This window comes from Gymnoscopelus braueri (genome assembly GCF_963280865.1).
Source record: "Gymnoscopelus braueri genome assembly, chromosome: 11".
NCBI lineage: Eukaryota > Metazoa > Chordata > Actinopteri > Myctophiformes > Myctophidae > Gymnoscopelus > Gymnoscopelus braueri.
The window spans coordinates 44,229,403-44,253,957 of NC_137613.1; the positions used below are offsets into that span (position 1 = coordinate 44,229,403).

The following is a 24,555-nucleotide window of genomic DNA, read 5'->3' on the forward strand; positions in this document are numbered from 1 at the left end:
GAGAGTGTACGGGTCCATTTGTACGCAGGCCTGTTACAGGCCTGTATAGGGTCCATTTATAACCCCACTCAAGGAACCCTGAGGGTCCCTGGATCCCACTTAGAGAGCCACTACCCTAACACAAAATCACACACACACACACACACACACACACACACACACACACACACACACACACACACACACACACACACACACACACACACACACACACACACACACACACACACACACACACACACACCCCTAGTCTCTATCATACACCCATACCGTTCTGTCTATTCTGATATATTGTAGTGTGTGATCATCACCAATTAGGCTCTAAGCCTAAGGCATCGGCAGAGCCCAACATCCATCCCTGCCGCTCCCATGATGTCATGATGGTGCAATGCATTCTGGGCCACCAGGAAGAGGAGTAGTAGTATTCCGGCGGTGACACAGGCGGTAACCATAGCAGCCGACACTTTTTGCCTCAAGGTTGCCGTATAACAACAGGACAGGTTCTCCATGTTCACACAGTTGACGAATGTAAATAGATAAATAAAATAAAAAGTAAATACACAAATAACTCTGTGTGATCAAGGAACCTGTGTGATGGAATTTTATACACAGTCTGTTGACAGTTTGAACGGAATAACATCAGAGACTGAATGAGAGAGGAGAGGAGGAGGTGGAGGAAGATGAGAAACACATGAAAGGAACGAATAGGAGGAGAGGCAAAGGGAAGCTCCAGTAAATGCTGTCTTACCCGCAGTAAGGACTGGGACTCCTCTTTAGTTGAACCTCCTTTGGCCTCCTGTCCTCCACTGCTTCCTCCTCCTCCATACTGCTGAGGGGCCATCTGGGTCTGCTTCTCGCCTCCCGCTGCCCTCCCGCCGCCGTACGACTTGGTATCTCCCAAAAACGCCTTGGTGTCTCCCAGGTAAACCATGCCCGGCGAGGCCACGCCCCTCTTCTGCGAGTGCGAGTCGTGATTGGCCACGGCGAACGGCAGCGAGAGCGGCGAGGGGAAGAGGGAGGGACTCCCGCCGCTGCTGCTGCTGCCGCCGCCACCGCCACCGCCTCCTCGGTCCGCCGCCAACCTCTCTCCCCCCACTCGCTCCTTGGGCACCCACAGTAACCCGTGGGCCTGCTCGCCCCCTCGCTCGCCGCCACCTCCTCCCCTGGAGTCTACAAGCGTCCAGCCTTTCTCCCTCTCTCCCCTGTCCTTCTCGTCTCCTCCCTCGCTCTTGACCACGCCCACTCCCACCTCCTCCCGGCCTCCTCCTTCCGCCAGCCTGGCCTCGGGCGGCGCCAGGGAGTAGAGCAGGCGGAGGTCGGCCTTGCTCTCCTCCTTGATGGCCAGGGTGGAGGGCGCCGAGCAGCCGTTGGCCGAGAGCGCCAGCGACGGCGTCATCAGCGAGGTCGCCAGGGAGGTGGCCAACAACGAGCTGGTCGTCAACGAGCTCAACGAGGGGGAGGAGTCCCGGCAGTGAGCGGAGTTGAAGTGGTCGAGCAGGGCCGACGAATCGGGGGCGGTGAAGTCGCAGCGCCGGCAGCGGCAGCAGGCGTGCACACGCCTAAGGGAGAGAGAGAGAGAGAGGGACAGAAAGAAAGAGGGAGGGAGCGAGAGAGACAGAAATATAGAGGGGGAATGGAACAGAAAAAACATATGGAGAGAGAAAGAGAGACAGAAAGGGAAAGAGGGAAAGGTCGGGGGGTTAAACAGATGTGTAACGGGAATAAAAACATTCCACAATGTCCAATTACTGGTGACATTTATTATCTGAACTGACTTTAAGAATTATCTTAGACAAGATTATCTTTGACAACAGTGGGATGGCGTTGATTCACAGTTGCCAGAAAAAAGGATGCGCACGGACGTCTGCAGGGTCCATGTGGACATACTGTACTGCATAGTGGAAATATCACTGGGATTGGTATTTTAGTAAAGAGAGAGTGTCCTCAGTGCCCTCAATACCCTCACACCTGTCGAAACTACTTCTCCAAAGTGAGTGACACCCACAGCCACAACACCAGAGAGAGCGACCATGATCTGGTACCACCCAAATTTAGATCAAACGTGGGAAAGTTCTCATTCTACTAATCAGTCAATTGACCAAAAGCGGGTGTCTGCCTAAGGGCTCTAGGCAGTTGTCATTTTTGTGTCCGCAAGGATATGTCCTTGAGACTCGTCTATAAAATGAGGTTGGTATGGTTTGAGTATAGACCGGTCTGTCTCCCACAGTCTACCTCAAATCCTAACAGGCTACAACAAGGTGTCAGAGGAGAAAGAAACGGCAGGCTTTGTGTAGGAAGCAAACAGGATTAATTAACATGAGAAATGTTGCTCCAGAAAATAAAAAGCAGTCTGCATTTAACGCACGATTTTCCACCGCAAAATCGCCCCGGGTTTTGACAACAATGAGCATAGATCACCAATAGATTACATCAATCGCTGAAACCACAATCAACGTATCATCCTACATCCCATCCCAACTCTGTAAGGGAGATCATTAAAAAAGGCTAGCAGTGGCCCACAATCTTCAGGACTGTAGTCCACATGATTGACGTGGGAGGAAGCATATACTGTACATATTGGGCAAGACGAGCCAGCGGCAAGCTTTGATGGGAAATAAATATATGCTGCTAGCAGCGGAACTGCATTCCAGAGACGCTGCAGAGACACGGACTCTGGCACATGTTCACATATAATTAGACAGAGGAATCAACTTCTTCATGAAGTTGAGTGCCTTCTATTAATAATAGGCATGAATTCACACTGTCACTCTCCACTCTCTCCCTGTATGTAAGTGTGTGTGTGTGTGTGTGTGTGTGTGTGTGTGTGTGTGTGTGTGTGTGTGTGTGTGTGTGTGTGTGTGTGTGTGTGTGTGTGTGTGTGTGTGTGTGTGTGTGTGTGTGTGTGTGTGTGTGTGTGTGTGTGTTCCTCTCCCCTTCCCTATGAAACAAATGCATGTCTTCAATATTATCCTCTCTCTGATAAACACCAAGTACTCTCCATTATGTTCCTGAAGCCAGTAAAATGTCTTGTACAATAACGTAAAGTTCTACCATCATAAAAAAAAGAGATGTGTATATTTATCCTGGAATGGCTTAAGCAATATGATTTGGACTTTTAAAAGATAAAAAGCCGTCAATATTGCCAGTGAAAACATATGTCTGCATTTATGTGTGTGTGTACCGTTACCTTCTACCTTGTGGAGTTAAACACCTCCAGATGCTGAACAAAGAGACAGTGGCCTCTCTGTTTGTCAGCACCAAACACGCACACGAACAGACAGTCTCAGTCACTCACGCTCTCTCTCTGTCACAGATGCACACAAAACGGTAATCTTCTCTTTCTTTGCTGATCCAGTCCACCTCTCTCCGTGAGTGCTGTCAACAGGCAGCATCTGCCTGACATACTGTACACCCTCAATCAGTCCCTTTCCCAATGGAAAATCAGACACAGGATACGCCAACTTGATGCAAGCCACGTACTGCACTTTGTCTGTCATATTAATTAAAGTGAAATTTGTTCACTGTGTTCACTGTGTACTGAGGACCTGACAGCACATGACAAAGACACATGTGAGCGGTTTCACGACCGCTGACATTTACTAGTTGTTGATTACCTTACATACTGTATATTGACTGCTGCCAACTAGTGGTTATACTAGTCAACTAGTTGGTGAAACCCCTTTCGAGTGCATATTATTATCTGTGTGTGTGTGTGTGTGTGTGTGTGTGTGTGTGTGTGTGTGTGTGTGTGTGTGTGTGTGTGTGTGTGTGTGTGTGTGTGTGTGTGTGTGTGTGTGTGTGTGTGTGTGTTTGTGTGTGTGTTTGTGTGTGCGCGCACGTGCACAAACATGTCTGAGGGCACAAACATAACCATTTGAACCTGGGTCTCCTGAATGGATGTGGTTGCACGGTGGTATCGCATAACTAAAGTAGCAGATCTACAAGCTCAACACATCACAGCGTGACGTGTTGTGAGCTTGTAGATCTGCTATTCATGGTGTGTGATACCTTGCGTGCAACTACGTAAGTATAACCCAGTGTTCACTCTGCTACATTCACTAAACTAGCATTAACCCCTTTGCCTTCCAGCCCACCGGGAAATATGGGCGAGCCCCCAATTTTACCACCTGGATTTGAACCTGGATCTACCGCAATGGAACCCAAACATCTACCTTTCATCCAAAGGTTTATCTAGGTTAACCAAAAGCCAAGGGTGACAACAGGTATCAGGTAGAGCAACTCTGCTATACATGTACAAGTGTGTTTAAAGCTCAAGCTGAAGGCTGGGTTGTGTGTAGCAGCAGTATGTTAAAGACATTTCAGTTTCTATTTCACATATGCGAATGCTGCAACAAGGCCATCAATAGATTCAGGTTAGGCAGCCAGGGAGTTACTCAGGCAGCCAGGGAGTTAAGGGGGGCGCATGCTACCATTTTCGGTGGTCACCTTATCACCTTATCACCGCGGTGGTGATAGAGAGAGCTCTCTCTATCATAGAGAGCGCTCTCTCTATCACGTAAAAGGTGACCACCTCATTTGGTAGCATGCGGGTCCCTTAAGTCAGTCAGTCAGTAGGGCTGTCACGAATAGGACGTTTTGAGCTTGATCGGCTATTTCCACTATTTTTGAAAATGTTTGAAAACATACTTTACATTTTTAACATGGAAATGTTTATGACGATTATGCAAAAAACATTTGCGATTATCTAAAATAATTGTGATTAGACAATTATGTAATAATTGTGACAGTCCTATCAGTCAGTCAGTCAGTCAGTCGGTCAGACAGACAGACAGCCAGACAGATCAGGTCAGGCAGTCAGCCAGTAAAACAGACGGTCAGTCATGTCAGCCAGGCAGTGATCCAACGTTTTGTTAACAGAGCTTGGAATTGAGACTCTAGAAGGCGTCTTTGGCTGCATCTGAGGGAAGATCTATGCAAACACTGTAAAATGTGTTAATCTTATCTCAGAGACTGTAACCAAATCCATCCACTCTCTGAGTTACAAATGGATGAATTAAAACTGCAATCCGTAACTTTCATGTACTCCCAGTGATCTGAACCTGCGTCACGGCACAAACGCAGAAATGTCTACTGGGAATGGGACGCTCACTGAGGCAGAAGATGAATTGCAATTTGCAATACCCCTTGTCAACCAGTTACCAGTAGTTGTCCTACCCAACAGCAGGTAGACCTACTGCAACCACATACTCTACCATACAGTAAGTGAAAAATATAGGTCAAAATAAAAATAATTGTGTATTTTATATCAAGAGTCCCTAAGAGTCCAATCTTAATGACTTGCTGTCAAACAATAATGTAATGCATGATTACATCATCAGGTACTACTAATTTCAACCAATAATAGGATGACTGGCTGATTCATTATACCAGACCCTACAGGCCGGTGCCCTAGAAATAAATGGTGCATTTATATAGCGCCTTTATCCAAGGCGCTTTACAATGATTGTGCATTACATTCACCCAATCACACACACATTCATACATACACCGATGGTGGAGGAAACCATGCAAGATACCAACCTGCTCGGGAGCAATTAGGGGTTCAGCGTCTTGCTCAAGGACACTTCGATACTAACTCTGGGCAAGCCCGGGATCGAACTGGGAACCTTCCGGTTCCCAAGCGGCCGCTCTTGCCTCCTGAGCCACTGCCGCCCCGAAGTTGGGTATTGTTCACAGTTAAAACAAAAAATATGTAACTATAATAAATTATGATAAAAACAAATCAAAGACATTTCTGCTGTTATTTTTGTATCGAAAAATTATAGAACCGTGACACCAAAATATCAAACCGAACCGTGAATTTTGTGAACTGTTGCACCCCTACGGGCATTCAGAATTGGAGTTTATTGCTTTATGAAGTCAAACCTACACGGTAAAGCATCTCGGCAACCTTTTCAAAGTCATTCCGCAAGAGAAATCAATTCAAAGTCAGCGGTGAGTAGCAAAATGGAATGTTTTAATTTGAATGCGCCAAAGTCTTTGTAACGTCTTCTTTACAATGCGAGTGCAGAGAAAATTGAGACAAAAAGTGTTATTTGTGTGCTTGAGAACCCAGCCTGCTACCAGGTGTTCTGTGTGTTTACCACATACCACAGTGGGACCCTGTGCTTTAGTGTGGAACAAACAAAAACCATGCAGCTTGTCACCAGTTTTCTTCAATTTAACACCAAGTCGTTTGTAATTAAATCACAATTTCTTGTTATTTATTTATGCTTATATATTTTGTCAGCTTGTCTCCGTCTATAATTTCAGGTGAGGTTGATCTCAGAAGCCCCTGTGTAACTGTCTTCATTATAGTTTTATTTGATTTGCACTCCAAATAACAAGGACTGTTGTTCTCACCTTCACCACCCCTCTCTCACCCTCTCTCTCTCTCCTCCTTCCCTCATTCTCTCTTCTCTCCTAGATATATATCAAACGTTTAAATCTTTTCATCGATTTGTAGCAGAAATCTCAGTAAGATGCCTGTGTCAAATTGTAATTTATCTGTACTTGAGTGCGTGCATGTGTGTGCGTGCATGCGTGCGTGCGTGCGTGCGTGCGTGCGTGCGTGCGTATGTGTGAGAATATATCAAATAGGCCTGATTTGTGTGTGTGTGCATGTGTGTGCATGCGCGCGTGTGTAATTTGTACTTTATGACATCAGACTCCCAGCACTATGCTCCAGTGCTCTGGGTCAATACTCAAATAGCGGACAACATTTAAAACATCTATCCGTCTCTTGTTCATTCGCTCTCTCTCTCTCTCTCTCTAATGCTGTGTCTCTCTCCATGGCAACCCCCCGCCCACTCCATCCATCTTTCTTCACCCGTCTCTCCATATCGTGTTCCTTCTATCACTTGTGCAAATCCACAACATAAATAAGTGGTGTGTGTGTGTGTGTGTGTGTGTGCGCGTGTGTGTGTGTGTGTGTGTGTGTGTGTGTGTGTGTGTTTTCTCTATGCTGCTGGCGGTCTGTGAAACAGAGGCTGCCTTATGTAGCAGGCCACACACACACCTTCATATACAGGCAAGCACATAACCATGATCGCCGTCTTACGCATTCACAAGCACACACGACGTCATATGGGCAGATCATCACTCACTCGCTTTCCCATCCTTTCACACACACACACACACACACACACACACACACACACACACACACACACACACACACACACACACACACACACACACACACACACACACACACACACACACACACACACACACACACACACACACACACACACACACACACACACACAGCTCAGTGCACTGACTAGATGTTTAAAGGTTCCACACCAGTGAGCTGATCCTCTCCAGGAGAAGAAGCTGCTCTGGGGAGGTTTTTTAATCAAATAGTAATTCAAATAGTATTTCTAATAGTAGTGGTAGCAGCAGCAGCTGTAGCGTGTGTGTGTGTGTGTGTGTGTGTGTGTGTGTGTGTGTGTGTGTGTGTGTGCGTGCGTGCGTGCGTGCGTGTGCGTGCGTGTGCGTGCGTGCGTGCGTGCGTGCGTGCGTGCGTGCGTGCGTGCGTGCGTGCGTGCGTGCGTGGACAGTCATTTCCTCTAATGAAGGCACAGAACAGCGCCATCAGCTGACCATCAGATATAGTGACGAAAAAGTTTGAGAACCACTGATATTATAGCAACATACGGTTTTCAGAAAACTGTCTAGAAGAAATTAGCGTTCCCAGATTGAATGAAACATTCCTGGATGGAAACCAGTAAAACAAGCGCGCGCAGAGAAACGTGCTTGAATCTCACCGCAAGCAATCCCCATCTCTGCTGCACATACCACCCACACAGACATACTGTATTGTATACACAGAGGGACATTCTGTAGGAGAGTCATCCAATTAACTACAACATTTACCCATTGACTGTAAATAGAGCACTGACTCATTCAATAACTGAGTGTAACATTCGATCAGTGACTGGCTGAATGGCTGTGACATTGAATAACTTGATTACGCATGTGAATGTGGGCTTATTGAATTCAAGACGGGAACTGTCTCTTCCCTGACTTAAAAAGGGTTTAATTGTATTTATTTATGCTTTTCTTTTACTTTTTTTTGGTCTTTTACAAATATGACAGGCAGACGCTCAAGCACTTCACTTTAAAAGGTGTTTTCAAACGGAACGTTTTGCGGGAATCATTTCAGTCTTCTCGAGCCGACAGTGCGTCCTTTATACCTTTTGAAGTCTCTGACGCCTGCTGTTGCCAAGAAATGGTCTTTGAATAAAATAAATTAAACACACACACACACACACTCTTACCTGTAGTGTCTGAATATCTCCTCTTCCACTTCTGTGATGAAGTGACACTTTGTACACGAGTACTCCCCCTCTCCGCCTCCTCCGTCCTTCTCTCTCCCCACCTCCTCCTCGGCCTTAACGTGAGGTGGCGCCCCCTTTAGGCTGGCGAGGGTATGGCAGCTTTCGTAGTGTTGCAGCAACACGTCGATGTCAGCGGTGGCGAACGCACACTGGTCACAGAGGTGGGTGACCCCTAGGAGCAGAAAAACAAGGGGGGGGGGGTCAGCATGACCGGGGATACAAAAATCGAGCAGTGATTCTCAACTTGTGGGTCGGGGACCACTGGTGGGCCGCGAGGGTATTGCAAGTGGGCTCCCAAATAATTGGCGAAACACAACGATTGTAATGATAATATAATATAATAATAAAAAAATGGATTAGGAATGGTATTTTCTTTTATTTAAACACAGAAAATTTTGTTTTCTTTGTGATACAGATAAAAAGTATGTGTTCCACATTGATCCAAGCTAGAACACAATCGCCGCTCGATTCACCATTGAACTAAACATGCTCCGAAAACGCCCATCTGACCACAGCCCAAAGGCTGCCGTGTTAAAGGGTCAGATGGGTGGGCACTCAGCGTGGCACTCGGTGCCGCGCTATGAGCTTGTATATCTTGTATATCTGTATGTATATGTCTGTATTACATTCAAATCTTTGAATATATATTACTACAGAGCATTTAATCCAGTAAGACCGGGAAAGAATCAGTGTCATGTTTAGATTTCTTTGGGCTATTCAAAAATAGCAGATCTACAAGCTCATAGCACGGAACCGAGTGCCGGGCTATGAGCTTGTAGATCTGCTATTTTTGAAAATGCTAAATTTCGAATATATATATTTTTAAGCAAACATTTGTAACTTAAATATTTGTTTCTGGGGGTCCCTGGAACAAAATATTTTGAGTTGGGGGTCCGTGGCCAAATACATACAATTTTGGGAGTCCTCGACATGTAAAGTTTGAGAACCACTGATATTATAGCAACATAAGTGTTTCAGAAAACTGTTAGGATTTAGAAGACATTTGTAGAATCGGCCTCAGGTCTTAAAGGTTCGATGACATTCATTTTCACTTTTTTAATTTGTTATGTTTTTTTGGGGGTTTTATGACCTCAATTACACCCAAAAAATCTGAACTTTGAACATTCAGTGGATTTTCTGTGGTCTGGGGTTTTCTGAATAATTAGGCTGAAAAGTAATCTGAGCTTGGCCCTTCGACAGTGAGGTCACAGTCGATTAATCCCGCCCACTCTCCTCCTCGCCCCTCCCCTCCCCTATCCTTTCCTTTGGGGGGGGCGGAGCAGAGGCGATGATTGACAGGCAAAATCCCTCACCAGCGACACCCGCAGGCAAAGATTTCTTTTTTCATTGCAGTTGAAAAGGCTTTAGAAATGTGAGACAAAAACACCTACAGTGAATCACTGGAGTGGACTTTTCAGTTAAAACTTTTTGTACACGTTTGAAGGACCAGGACAAAGACTCTGAATGTGGTGTAAACATGAATGTCATGATACCTTTAATGTGTTAATCCCTATAATAATTGATATTGTCACAATACGATATTATAGTCACAATATCAGGTATTGTCAGGTATATTTGGTCAAAAGTCTTGTGATGTCCATATCGCCCAGCCCTAACTGTAGATATTGTAGGAACAGGAAATCAAAGAGGGGGTCAGGCCATATCAACATTTCTAAAGCTCCCCCCCCCCCCATATGACCATTTAACACGGCGTGCATTTTCAGAGCATGTTCCCACTTAGATCAATGGAACTAACGTAGTATACTTTTAAGTTCTATGTATTGGTATCACGGTGAAAAAAACAAAAACATTTCATATCACTCTGTCTATATATTCATGTTATATAAGTATAAGTGTTTGGCCAATCATCTGGGGCCCCACTTGCAGTATCCTCACGGCCCACATGGTTGAGAACCAGTGGCCTATGTCGTCCAGCCATGATAGTTGAGTCACCTCTAGGATTAGGAGGCGTTACGCTGGGCGAGGTGGCAGCACCGGGTTTGGAACCCATGGCGTCCTGTGGTTTGGTGGTTTGAGGGAACTTGGAACAGCATTTGGGACAGATGGGCTTCCGACAGGCAAACGGGTGAGATACCTACAGAGACAATGACACACATTTTATTCACTCTAATTTAATGTCAGAGCACATATTTGGTTTGTAGCCAGAAAACGGATTAAAACGTGACTTCATTTGGCTTTCTGCTCAGTAAAATAAAACCCTACCAGTCGTGACATTACTCTGGATATGACTTAATTGTTTCCTAAATGTGTTTTCTTAATGTGGTTTCCTGTGTGTGTGTGCGTGTGTGTGCGTGTGTGTGCGTGTAAAGGAATCTAATATAGACTTGTGTTTTTTGTTCTCCTCAAATATATTTCCTATTGGTTTCATAGTTTCTTTGATAACAATAAAGAACAATGGCACTTTAAAATAGTTAATAATTCTCTTCTTTCTCCCAGTTATTTAATTGCTCATTTGACCGTGGGGACAGCAGACTTCTGTACTGTAGTTAGGCAGTTCTGCTGCAAATACAACCACCATCAACAAGTGTAATTATTATTACGACCAGTACTGGTGGTGTAATTCCTTTTTACTACTCTATTTATTCTCCTCCACTTTGCTTTTCCTATATACACGCAGTAAAATCCAGACCCTTAAGGGTCATTTTTTACACTTTCAGAGTTAATTAACAATTAATGTGTAAATGGTAAATGAAGCATTTATATATAGCACCTTTCTCCAAAGCGCACATTCACCCATTCACAAACATTCCCACACCGAAGGTGGAGGAAACCATGCAAGGCACAAACCTGCACATTAGGAGCAATTATGGGTTAAGTGTTGTGCTAAAACAGTGGTTTTCAACCCTTTTCATATCAAGGACCATTATTTGTTCGGCATTTGAGCCACAGACCACCATTTGATGAGATTTAGCCTCTCAGACCCAAGACTGTTTTGTTATCGTTGGATACGATTTAGTCCACAATTCCATGCTGTAGTGATGTTGGTACCATAGGAGAGATAACAGGTAAACGTTGATCAAAATAACAATCCTTTAATTAAGTAATGCAGATGTTTAACAATAATTTAACTCTTGAGAGTGTAAAATAAAAAAGTTTTTTTTTTCTCCATCATTTAGCTGGGGACCACCTGGGGATGAAACGCCCTGATTGGCCAACGCAGACGTTTGTGCCGCTAAGCCAGTAAAGAATGGAACGACTCGCATCAGTCCCGACATGCATGGGTGTCCCAAATAGGTCCTAATAATAATAATTCTAATAATAATCTGACCTCTCCCAGGTGTTTCTGGGGCTGACAGAGTCCCTGTGGACAGTACATGCAGTGCTGGATGCAGCATCTGTGGATGGCGTGGTTGTGCTGGTAGTGCAGTAGCAGCGGCGCCACCACGATCACGTCCGCACTGTGGGCCATGGAGTAGCGGAAATCACACAGCTGACAGTTGTAACTGGTCACCACCGCCTCCGAGTCGCCGCCGGCCGCCTCTCCTAGGAGTCGGGAGACAAAACAAAACAGAAGGGTCAATGATATCACAATTCTAGGAGGGGGGGGGGGGGGGGGGAGGTGGGGGAGGTGGGGGTCAAAGTGGAACCGCAGAAGTACGAGTTAAGCAGCGTCATAAATTATAAAACACAACAAGGTGCGGAGCCACGTACCAGCTGTTAGAGAAGCCTTGTACCATGTAATTGCATTACAGTGTATTATGAACACAGTCAAAGACCATGTTGAACAATGTAGAACAGTGATTCTCAACCTTTTTGGGGGGTTCCCAATGGTGGGCCGTGAGGATACTGCAATTGGGGACGCAAATAATTGGCAAAACACTAATTTTAATGATTATAATATTTATAAGTATTGTTGGTTACTTCAAAAAAAGAAAATCAGCAAACAATTTCGAGATTTACTAATGGGCCCTGATCCAGAGAAGGTCTAGAATCACTGATGTAGAAGACGATGGAGGGTAACTTCATTTCACAATACATTTGCGAAGTGGTTCTCCTGAGGACCTAGAGTACTATTGGTTTCCATTCCCTCCTAGTACAGACAGATTTATACTTGAAGGCACCACAATGGAAACAAGCCCCCAGGACTTTTTTGTGCTATCCCTTCAGCTTAAATGTTTTACTGTAATCCGTGCTGTTTACATTTTTGGACTAATAAAGTATTCAATCAATCAATCAATCAATCAATCAATCAATAAATCTAAATCATGTGAATGGAATTGTTTAACTGTTAGAGAAGCACTTTTGTGTCCAGAAATGCTGTTATTAATACAAGACTAGACTACTTTGTAAAAGAAGCACCTGCTGTCAATGTGCGTATAATTCTCTGTTACACCACTGTATTTGTCCCGTATCATTACCTTGAGTTATGTTGGACGGGGTGGATGCTAGATCTTTCCGGCTTTTGGACACAACATGGTCTCTCTCGCCTCCTTCTCTTCTCCCTCCTCTATCTTCCCCCGCAGGGTTAGAGTTGTTGGGGCTCAGAGCGCCCCCTGTGGTCGCCCTGTGTCTCTGTTCGTAGTGATCCAAGAGCTTCCCAGCACCTCCTCCCCACTCACAACTCCAGCTACAGAATTTACACCAATAGTACGCCAGGAGAGCGCCTCGACCCGCCTCCCCAGCCCAGCTCGGCGAATCAGAGCAGTCCCTGACTGGGATGGAGTACCCGACCAACGAATCGTCCTCTGCTCTCACCGCCACTCGCTCCGCCCCGTCTAAGATTTGACTCCTCCCCTTCTCGTGGATTGTCAGGTTGTTATTGGCCAGCAGGGGTGTCGTGGGCGGAGTTTTGACCTTATTTGGGTGGGAGGACAGGAAGTGCTGTTCAAGTTCTAAGGAACTACTGCCCATGTACGTGAAGTTGCAGAATTTGCAGCGGAAGTACTTCGTGTTGCCCTGGCAGTCTGGGGTCTTCCGGCCAATCCCGATTAGCGTGCCGCCCAGCATCACCTGTTGCCGTCCAGAGAACACAAAGAACAAAAAGCTGAGATTAATACATGGTCAATGGATTTTCTGATTACACACCTATCAGATCTGGGTGGACAAAGAGTCATCAGATGAAATGCTGATGTCACCAGCAGTGACCAATACTGCAGAAGTCTTGTGAAAGAACACCCATCCCATATCAATGTGAGTTCCGATTTCCTATAAGGTTTCAAACTGGCAGTAGGCTGAAATGCCAATTCCAAAAATAAACCATACATATAAAACTATTTTCTGTCGAGTATGTGTGACAATGGTGATGGAGCATGCACATTGTGGAGTTAAATTGCCTAAGGCATAAGCCAGGAATACCAACCAAGGTAGATTCTTTCTACCTTGGCAAATGACATTTTAAAAGAAATCTCCAAATTAACATATCTGTATTGTTTTAACTTGGTCCGAAAGGTGATTTTTATTGCTATGTTACGGGTCAATGCCCTGCCCCCGAAATAATTGCTTTAATTGAATAATAATAATAATTAAATGTGCAGGCACAGCAAGCAAAGAATAAGAAAGACGGCGCAAGACAGAGGGAAGAAAACGGACATATAGCCAACAGCTAACAAAAGAACAGAGTGAGAAAGTGAAGCGAGGACACGGAGAGAGAGAACGTAGACAGGGAGAGAGAGAAAGAGGAGGAGTGAAGCGGACAGAGAGAAACGGGTGAAAGAGCTGATCGATTTCACTTTCATTCAAGTGGATAAAGTCAGAAAGCTAAATGACGGCTATTACTGCTGTGTGAGCTCACAACAGCAATCATCCAATCAGCAACGCCCCGTAGACCCAGCCCTGACAATTAGGGGACGAGACAAACATCAAAGACATTTTCTTAACGGTACAGGGGGAATATAAAAGAAACGGTCAGAGAGAGAGAAAGGGAGAGGAGAAGGGTGAGAGAGAGGGGCAAGGTATGGAGGGATGATGGGAGTGCGGTGGGCAAGAGGAGCACATGAAGAAAAGGAGGGAATGAACGAGTGAAGGGGACGAGGAACGTTTGAGGGGACGACGCGGAGTGGAAGGTGAAGAGGAAAGACGATGGGACAGATGGAGAACGAGACGGAGAGGAGGGACAGAGAAGGAGGAGGAGAGATGAGGAGGGGTTGAAGAGAGAGAGAGAGAAACGGAGGAGAGAAAGGGGAGGGAGTGCAGAGGCGGCGAGAAATTGAGCCGGGGAGGAGGGGCAGGCGGACATGGGGATGCAGAGAAAGAGAGCAGAGAAAGAAGGGAAGGAGAAGCCAAGTTAAACGCATCTGACAGCTGTTTCATTACAGCGCCCAACAACCAATTACAACTACTGCTCTCTCGCTCTCCTCCATCTCCCTCTTCCCCCTTCCATTCCTCCTCCTCCTCCTCCTCTCCCTCTCTCTCCAGTCTCTCTCCATCTCCTGTTATCCTCAGCCTCTCTCCTTCCCTCCCTCCCTCCGTCCTTCCCATCTCTTTTTGTTTTTCTCCCTCAGTCTCTCCTCATTTCTCTGCGTTTCCTCCCAAATGCAATCTCATTGGTTGACGAGGCGTCTCGTCCCAGCGAATGACAACATGGAATTTTCCAAACGTGGGCGGGAGAGAGGGGGGGGAGGGAGAGAGAGAAAGAAAAAAAAGAAGAGAGAGAGAGAGAAAGAGAGAGATGTAGGGAGGGAATGAGAGAATAGAGACCCCTTTCATTCGCTTTTTTATACTTTCACTTTTTCATCGTAATGACGACTTAAGCCCACTGGATTTTCTATTTCTGACAGTGTGTGTGTGTGTGTGTGTGTGTGTGTCTGTGTCCATTACGTGACTTACGCCCATTACAGACTGCTGGTTTAAATGAAATGAAACTCCTCAACTACCACACACACACACACGTCTCACACACACACACGTCTCACACACACACACACACACACACACACACACACACACACACACACACACACACACACACACACACACACACACACACACACACACACACACACACACACACACACACACACACACACACACACACATCTCCTAGTTTATTAGATCATCTTGTTTAAATCTTTCAGACAAAACTCCACTGTTCATATACACACATAAAGCCATAATCCATGACCTAAATGCCAACAAAAATGGGGCAGACTAACCATGAGGGGGGGGGGGGAAGATTAGTAGGGAAATTATGATATTCTTTATTAGGCTATATTTTTTTAGGCTGAAGCAATGTGTTTATTTTTCTACACATTGCTGATGTTGTTGAGTTGCAGTCAGTTTCACTAAGTGTCATCGTATGACGGTATCCCCCACTTCAAAGTGCAGATCTACAACTCAAAACAGCACATTGTGAGTTGTAGTTATTGCCGTTTTTGCAGTTTTTGTGCAGTAGGACACCGTTGTAGGACTACGTACAAATCAGGTTTGAAGAGGTCAGACAGACACACTGGTCAAGTGCACTCAGACAGAGCAGTCAGTTGCACTGAGCGATCAGTTAACCCATTAAGACCTGAAGCCCATTCTACTAATGTCTTCTAAATCCCAACTATGCTACAGTATATCAGTGCTTCTCAAATGTTATCATAATTGTCGAGGACCCCCAAAATTATATGTATTTGGCCGCGGACCCCCCCCATCTCAAAATATGCTGTTCCAGGGACCCCCAGAAGCAAAGATTGCAGTTAAAAATGTTTGCTTTAAAAGAATACATATATTCAAAGATTTGCACACATTTTCACAATTTCTCAAAAATAGCAGATATACAAGCTCGAGCTTGTAGATCTGCTATTTTTGAATAGCCAAAGTGTAAAATAATACTTTTTTTTAGCTAAAATATTTTTTTTTTACACGGATGCGTTCCCGGTCTTAAAGGGTTAACAGGTCAGAGTCAGCGGTCAAGTACACTCACACAGGACAAACACACTCCTTGATGATGATGGCGGCGGCGGCCCACTCGTTGGGCTGCTGTAACAGATTGAAACTGTGACCTTTCCGTTATGGCTCTGTCTCTCCTGTCAGGACTAAAGCCACCCTGCCACCTCCAGCCTGCTTACTCTATATCACATAACAATGTGTGGACAAAGTTGGGTAATAATATTATATTAAGGCTCCATTAAGCAGCTCCGACGTGGTCGCAAACACCACATTAACCCTCGTGTCCCTGTTCTGGGGGGGGTTGTTTAGGAGATCAACAGGCTCGCAACGCGTCGTGATCTTTTGAAAAAGGAGCATTCCTACAGTAGTATAGAGCCCTGGGGGACTCTGGTCAACTATGTATACAGCCTTTAAGTGGTTAGGCAAGGCAAGGAACGTTTATTTGTATAGCACATTTCAACAACAAGGCAATTCATAATGAATGTCTTACACTAAACGTTGAGTAATGCAGAAGAAAAACATAATAAAAGGACACTTTGAGTACAATTAAAAAATAAGAAAATACAATTTCAGTGTGGAAGAAATGATTAAAAAGAAAAGAAATAAAAGGCAGCAGTTAACAGAAAGGTATTCAGCTACGATGTAAAAGAACTGAGAGTTGTAGCATACCTGTTTGTTAATATGTGGTGCATAAAAACCTCAACACTGCTTCTCTACGTCTAGTGCCTCTGGGTTCAGAAAGCAGACCTGTCCCAGATGACCTGAGAAGTCTGGTGGCATAGTGCATAGCATCTCTACAAATTGATTCACTAAAACACATACAGATACACACTTGCCCTTGCCCATTTTTGTAATCTCTAAGTATAATAGTGTACGTTTATGGGACACCCACGTTGATAACTAATCTCCTCACATTACAAAGTATTAATATACTGGAGTATTTATAAACTCATGTGTCATGGTGCCACACCACGGGCGTATGTTAGGGTAGGAACAAGTTCCTGCCTCTTTTGGTGGATTGTTTAATTGTCCAGACGTCCATGTTGACTAATCAAAGATACTGTGTGTTTTCTGTAAAACTATTTTTAGCTGCTCCACGAGGATTAAGTCATGGTCCCGTTCTGTCTCAACCACATGCGTTACTTTGATTGGCCGCGTAGAGCCAAGCAAATAAGCAGACCCATTAGCTTAGTGGTATCATGAGCTATAGCAAAGGCACTTGACTTTCGGTCAAAGCCCTTCTTCAGGCATCTAATGGATGCTACTGGATTCAATAGATGCCTATTTGACCTAAACTTGTTTTCTCTATTGAGCAAACAAAGACAGTGTGCGGTTCTCGATATCAAAGAACTAAAACCTGATTTATACTCCACTGTGTGTCGGTGTTGCGTGCCAAAAATAGCAGATCTACAAGTTCACAACGCGTCGTGTCGCTACACGTTGTGAGCTTGTAGATCTGCTTCACACTCCTACAAATCAACAAATAGTAAATGTTGAATGAAATGTGAATGAAGCAGGGCAAATGGCCAATAGGAGACAGACGGATGGGGCAACTGTTGCAGTAGATGTGTATCATGACTTAGGCTGTGTCCCAAATCCCTCAGTCATTCACTATACTCCCCACGCCCTATGTAGGAAATTCTATGTAGGGGACTATAGTGAACTCATCAGCAAAATAAAAACCACATTTCAGACACTGCTCAGCTCACCATTAAGGACGTCATTGCTGTCACGTGCCAGATAAATGTCCACAATTTTCATTCAGTGTAATGCGTGATGCTGTATAAGGGTTACGTTAGTGACTATAGGTTGTGCCTATGGTGTCCTTAAGCAAGACACTGAACCCCTAACTGCTCCCGATGAGCAGGTTGGTGCCTTGCTTCGAACACCTGTGTCCCCAACACAGTAAAATCCTCAGTGTTCATTTTACAAACGTGTAAGAGTTACAAACGGATGATTTTACTGTGTAAAGTCAGATTCAATAATTATAATAATAATACATTTTATTTGTATTGCATTTAAAAATGCATTACACAGCATAAATCCACATTGAACCAGTGAAACATGTCTTTACCCCTCAGTTAAATTATTTGTATTTCATTAGTAGTGGAATGAGATTTTTTTTTTTAAGGGTGAAAAAGGCATATTTGTATTAGTACACTGTAATTCCCTGTGTTAATTTATCCATTTGTAATTCAATATTTTACAGTGTAGGAGTACAGCAGTACTACAGTACTAGAAGTATTAGTAGGGGTAGCAGTATCAGCCTCTCATTTAATCAAAACCAAATTCACTGCATTACAGACTAACACTGTACAATACAGCTAGACTTAGTGTAATGTGTGTGGCTATATTACGGCACATATGTGCTCGCTGCACGTGATTTGTGTAGCCCAGCATGTGTGTGCATATGCAGTGTCTGTCTGCCAGGTGCCCTATTTGTCCGTCTGTCTGAGCCTGTCCATCTGTCTGTCTATAACATTTTACAATGTTCAACAACAAACTCCCCACCGAACAAATTACTAACCACTTTCTCTCTCACTCTCAGCGAGATTAATTTCTGGAGTGTGTGTGGAGACACACACACACACACACACACACACACACACACACACACACACACACACACACACACACACACACACACACACACACACACACACACACACACACACACACACACACACACACACACACACACACACACACACACACACACACACACACACACACACACAGAGCCTTATGTTGCAAATCACTTACAGCTTGTTCAAAACCAATAAATTATTCACTTCAGTTATGGGGCTAGATTTACAAGCATATGAAAATATGTTACTTTTACAATGTATTGTTACTGTAAGGTTACTCTATCCTTGTACTGTTTGAATTATCACTTATCAAGAATTATCAACGTCTGGGACAAATTTACAAAAATACGTTCCGAGTACAGTGCACTGAAATATTGCAAAACAAGAAATGCACTCTTTTATCATCTGTACTGATTGAGCTCCATTTTGAAAAATAAAACAAATATATGACCACCATGCAACTGCGCCGACACCTATTTTAACTGATTAGTTAATGATTCATCTTATTACAATTTACTAGTAATTCTATTTTTAACACAGCAAAAATACAAAAATAGTGTGTGTGATTATAGTCAACAATGATTGTAGTGTTTTCAGTCATCAATGTATTTTGGTACATTAATAAAGTACAATATAACATTTGTACCGTACATTTTAGCTTACTGTCTAGAAGTCATATACTGCCTACTTTACACTACTGCTTTTTCTGATTTGTTTCCATTCATCACAGCATATCGCCTCTGTCGGATGGAAACCTCATTATGTCCAAAACTGTTCCTTTTCAGGATTTAAATTCAAATACATCTGCAAGCTCAAAACACGTCACTTCGCACCGCGTTTCGAGCTTGCAGATCTGCTACTTTTGATGCTTTTGTGTGATGCTGCAGTGTGATCAAGTAGGGCGTTCATTTATGAAAAAAACACTAAAAGTTAGAATATGGAGATAAGAGGTTTCTGCCATGACAGCAACGATATGCAAATCAATTGGAACTTGCTTGAGATAGGTCATCCGACGCAGTGAACTTTATGTGTCATTTCAAGGTTATGCTATTGTTTCATTATTGCAATGCCGCTGAAGGCGTCGTGAATTGATTTTTAAAGTCTTGCCGAAAATAGTTCCTGGAGAAAAGCTTATTTTACAAATTAAATTCTGATGGCCATGTATTGGCTGTAGAAGCAGATCATTTTAAAGGTGGGCTTATCACTTGAAAGTTTGAGCAACAACATTAAACACACTGTGTATGCTCTGTATTAATTCATTCAATCCAAGAACGCATCTGTGTCATTTTAGATTTGAGCTATAACCATTATTTTATACTTTGGCTATTCAAAAATAGCAGATCTACAAGCTCATAGCGCGGCACCGAGTGCCATGCCACAAACTAGATAGATCTGCTATTTTTGAAAAATCTTGAACATTTGTGCAAATCTTTGAATACATACTGTATATTTTTGGAAACAACATTTTTAACTCAAATCTTTGCTTCTGGGGGGTCCCTAGAACAAAATATTTTGATGGGGACGGCGGCCAAAAACATAATTTTGGGACCCCCAAAATGATATGTATATGTTGTTCCCCCCCCCACCCAGAATATTCAAAGGATTTGCACAAAATGTTCACGACTTTTCAAAAATAGATCTACAAGCTCATAGCTGCCATTTTTTAATAGCCCAAAGAAATCTAAAAATTGCAGAAACTTTACCGGTGGTCTTAATGGATTAAATGCTCTGTAGCAATGTAAAGTACAGTATTCATGACTAGGAGATTTCTGCACGACAGCAACGATTTATTTCCTTGCATGTCGACCAGGAATTCAGTCAGTTCTTCTCAGTTATTTCAAACTGGACTTTCCGGAGATAAAGGCTCTTTACATGAAATCGTCGTGAAAGAAATACCGTGTCGGTTTTTCATCACGAAGAAGGATATTGCACGTTAGCAGTCTCAGGTACAAATCATTTTGTCAACCTGAAACCTGGCAAAATGTTACCGTACACAGTGTGTGTGTGTGTCTGTGTGTGTGTGTGTGTGTGTGTGTGTGTGTGTGTGTGTGTGTGTGTGTGTGTGTGTGTGTGTGTGTGTGTGTGTGTGTGTGTGTGTGTGTGTGTGTGTGTGTGTGTGTGTGTGTGTGCGCGCGCGCGCGGTCCTCGTCTTACCTGAACATCATACGTGCCATTCATCATGACCGTCCTATGCTGCTGACCGTGGTTGTCTTGTCTCGTCTTCCCCATCTCTTTGGCTTGGTTCCTCTGTCCCTGTCCTGCCTGGGTATCTAAAGGGCAAAAAAATAAAACAAGGAGATGTCAGACTGCTATGAAGTTGTAACTAGGATATGTCAGACTGCTAGGAAGTTGTAACTAGGAGATGTCAGACTGCTATGAAGTTGTAACTAGGATATGTCAGACTGCTATGAAGTTGTAACTAGGATATGTCAGACTGCTATGATGTTGTAACTAGGATATGTCAGACTGCTATGATGTTGTAACTAGGAGATGTCAGACTGCTAGGAAGTTGTAACTAGGATATGTCAGACTGCTATGAAGTTGTAACTAGGAGATGTCAGACTGCTATGAAGTTGTAACTAGGATATGTCAGACTGCTAGGAAGTTGTAACTAGGAGATGTCAGACTGCTAGGAAGTTGTAACTAGGAGATGTCAGACTGCTATGAAGTTGTAACTAGGATATGTCAGACTGCTATGAAGTTGTAACTAGGATATGTCAGACTGCTATGATGTTGTAACTAGGATATGTCAGACTGCTATGAAGTTGTAACTAGGATATGTCAGACTGCTATGAAGTTGTAACTAGGATATGTCAGACTGCTATGATGTTGTAACTAGGATATGTCAGACTGCTATGATGTTGTAACTAGGAGATGTCAGACTGCTAGGAAGTTGTAACTAGGATATGTCAGACTGCTATGAAGTTGTAACTAGGAGATGTCAGACTGCTAGGAAGTTGTAACTAGGATATGTCAGACTGCTATGAAGTTGTAACTAGGATATGTCAGACTGCTATGATGTTGTAACTAGGATATGTCAGACTGCTATGATGTTGTAACTAGGATATGTCAGACTGCTAGGAAGTTGTAAATAGGATATGTCAGACTGCTAGGACGTTGTAACTAGGAGATGTCAGACTGCTAGGAAGTTGTAACTAGGAGATGTCAGACTGCTAGGAAGTTGTAACTAGGATATGTCAGACTGCTAGGAAGTTGTAACTAGGAGATGTCAGACTGCTAGGAAGTTGTAACTAGGAGATGTCAGACTGCTAGGAAGTTATAACTAGGATATGTCAGACTGCTAGGATGTTGTAACTAGGATATGTCAGACTGCTAGGAACAAAGAAATAAGGAGATGTCAGACTGTTAGGAACTGAAACAAGGAGATGTCAGACTGTTATGCTGTGTTCACACTGGCAGATGCAAAAGAATCAAAGATACAAAGCAACACAGCATATGTGTAGCTTTGCATCTTTGTAGCTGAAGTTGAAACAGGGCCGGATACAGGAATTTTTAATTGGGGGGGCAATAGGAAATACTGAGGGGGCGTGGAACTTTTTGTTTCTGTTTTTTCCGCCTACTTTGCTTCTTTTGGGCTTGTTTTCCTAGGCTTCTTTCTCTCGCAATATCTGGCAACACTGTCCATGGCAAATCAGGGCGGAGAATTATTTGAATTGTGCAATGATGCATGATGGAATATGATTACTTTGATTATGGTAAGCTCACATTTCATATCACACACACCATAAATGTAACTTTCACAAGCCCCCCCCCCCCCCAAAAAAAAAAAAAAAAAAAAAAATATATATATATATATATATATATATATATATTTTTTTTTTTGCTTGCCTATGCCTAGATCCGGCCCTGAGTTGAAACCAGCTCAACTTTATTGTAGCTTTGTAGCATGTTGTAGCGTTTTGTAGCAGCTGCAAACGTGGGATGTAGCTAGCTTCCATTGAAAAACGAATGGTAGCCGGGCTCGGGTGGGCGCAGTGGTTAAGTCACTGCCCACCACCACAGAGGTTGTGGGTTCGAATCCACCGTGGTGCATCTGGCTTTGTCGAGCGTCTACACGAACACAACTGGCCCGTGTTCGATGGAGGGAGGCCGGACGGGGAGGGTGATATCGGTCATTGCACCTACTCCTACGGGCTGGGGCGGCACCTGTCTGTGGGGAGTGTTGGGCGGGAGGAGTAGGACGAAGGCTCTAAGTCCTCCCGGTGGGGGCTCCTCACTGGCAGGTAAGTCAGTAGGATACGACAGCAGTGACAACACAGAAATGTGTGTGTGGAGGAATCAATTGGCACAACGACTAAATTGGGGAGAAAAGGGGGTAAAAAAATAATTGGCTACTCTAAATTTTAAATAAAAAGGAAAAAAAAGAAAATGAACGGTAGCCTGTATCTGTGTAGCTGCCAGTGTGAACGCAGCTATGGAACAGAAACAAGGAGACAGCTATGAGAAGGGGAATAAGGAGGGAGGGGTCACGCTGTTAGAAGAAGGCAAAGGAAATGGATCACACTGGGATAGTTTTATTTCACCATTGTGGGTGATACAAAAAAAACACTCATCTTAATAAAGTTGAAGTTATCTATGTGTGTGTGTATGTCTGTGTGTCTTATATCACAAGTGAACTTGCTATTTTCAAACGATTTGTATACATTTGAAAACTTGACATTCTGCACAATGAGTACTTTTACTTTTGGTACATTTTGATACCAATACTTTTGTACTTTTACTCAAGTAAATTTAGAATTCTGGACTTTTACTTGTAACAGAGTATTTCTACATTGCAGCATTGATACTGCACTTTTACTAAAGTCAAAAATGTGAGTACTTTTTTTGCTTCAGTCTACTCAAAATGATGTCAAGCTCTGGACTACTACTACCGCTACTACGTGGGCCAAACGCTCCCAGGTGTCTGGCCGGCTCTCTGGCGGTCTCTAATTACCTTGGAGTGTGTGCTGGGGAGCCATGTTGTGGAGCGCCAGGATGTGCGTGTCCAGGGCGGCGTCCTGCCGCGTGCGGTTGTGCAAACCCAGGTGGTACTTCCTGAAGTGCTTGACGAGGTCGGCGGGGGTCGTTGCCATAGTAACCGTAGCCGCACACGTTGCACTTGAAGTCCTGGAGCTTGGGGGAGGGGCTGGCGGACAGCGGGGGCGTGTCCGTCGTCGTGGTCGTCGTGGTGGACTCCTCCCCTTCCCGCCGGGACAGGAAGTGGGGCGTGGAGAGGAGAATGGGGCCGAGGAGGTGATCGCCCTCGCCTTCTCTCCTCTCGCCGCCCTCCTCCTCCTCTCCTCCCCTCTCCCCGTCCTCGGGTTCCGATTGGCTGTCGGGCCCGTCCGTCAGAGCCTCTCGACCCTGCGGCTTGTCCCCGCCCCCCTCCTCCTCCTCCTCCTCTCCTGCCGTTGCCATAGCGGTCCTCCTTGGCGCCCACGGACGAGGGGGAGACGGAGGAGGAGACGCACTCGCTGTCCCCGTCCTCCTGCTGCTCCTCCTCTCCTCTCGTCCGGCCGGAGGACTCCGGCTCCGAGGGCCGGATGATCCGCTCGGCTTCCGCTCCCACTCGGCCCTCCTCCTCGCCTTCCTCCTCCTCCTCTCCGGCTCCTTCTCCTCCGTCTCGCCTCCTCCCCTCCTCCTCTTCTTCCTCCTCGCCTCCCACACTCCGAATAGGGGGATTCTTCTTCCTCACCATCTCTGGGGAGGAGAAGAGAGAGAGAGAAAGAGACACGTTTAACCAACAACCACCTGACATCATCATCCTGGAACACAGAGGCAAACCTCTG

The 24,555-nt window shown here is 44.5% G+C and overlaps 1 protein-coding gene across 1 annotated transcript in view; it reads right to left on the reverse strand.

Moving 5' to 3' along the window:
• trps1 (trichorhinophalangeal syndrome I) overlaps positions 1 to 24,555 on the reverse strand; it is a 184,332-nt gene that overhangs the window by 72,121 nt on the left and 87,656 nt on the right. The window contains 9 exon segments of the mRNA XM_080443079.1: positions 749 to 1,559; positions 8,286 to 8,517; positions 10,299 to 10,440; positions 11,635 to 11,849; positions 12,725 to 13,316; positions 20,921 to 21,036; positions 23,721 to 23,847; positions 23,849 to 24,151; positions 24,153 to 24,466. Of these exon segments, the coding sequence (XP_080299205.1) occupies positions 749 to 1,559; positions 8,286 to 8,517; positions 10,299 to 10,440; positions 11,635 to 11,849; positions 12,725 to 13,316; positions 20,921 to 21,036; positions 23,721 to 23,847; positions 23,849 to 24,151; positions 24,153 to 24,466 (2,852 nt within the window).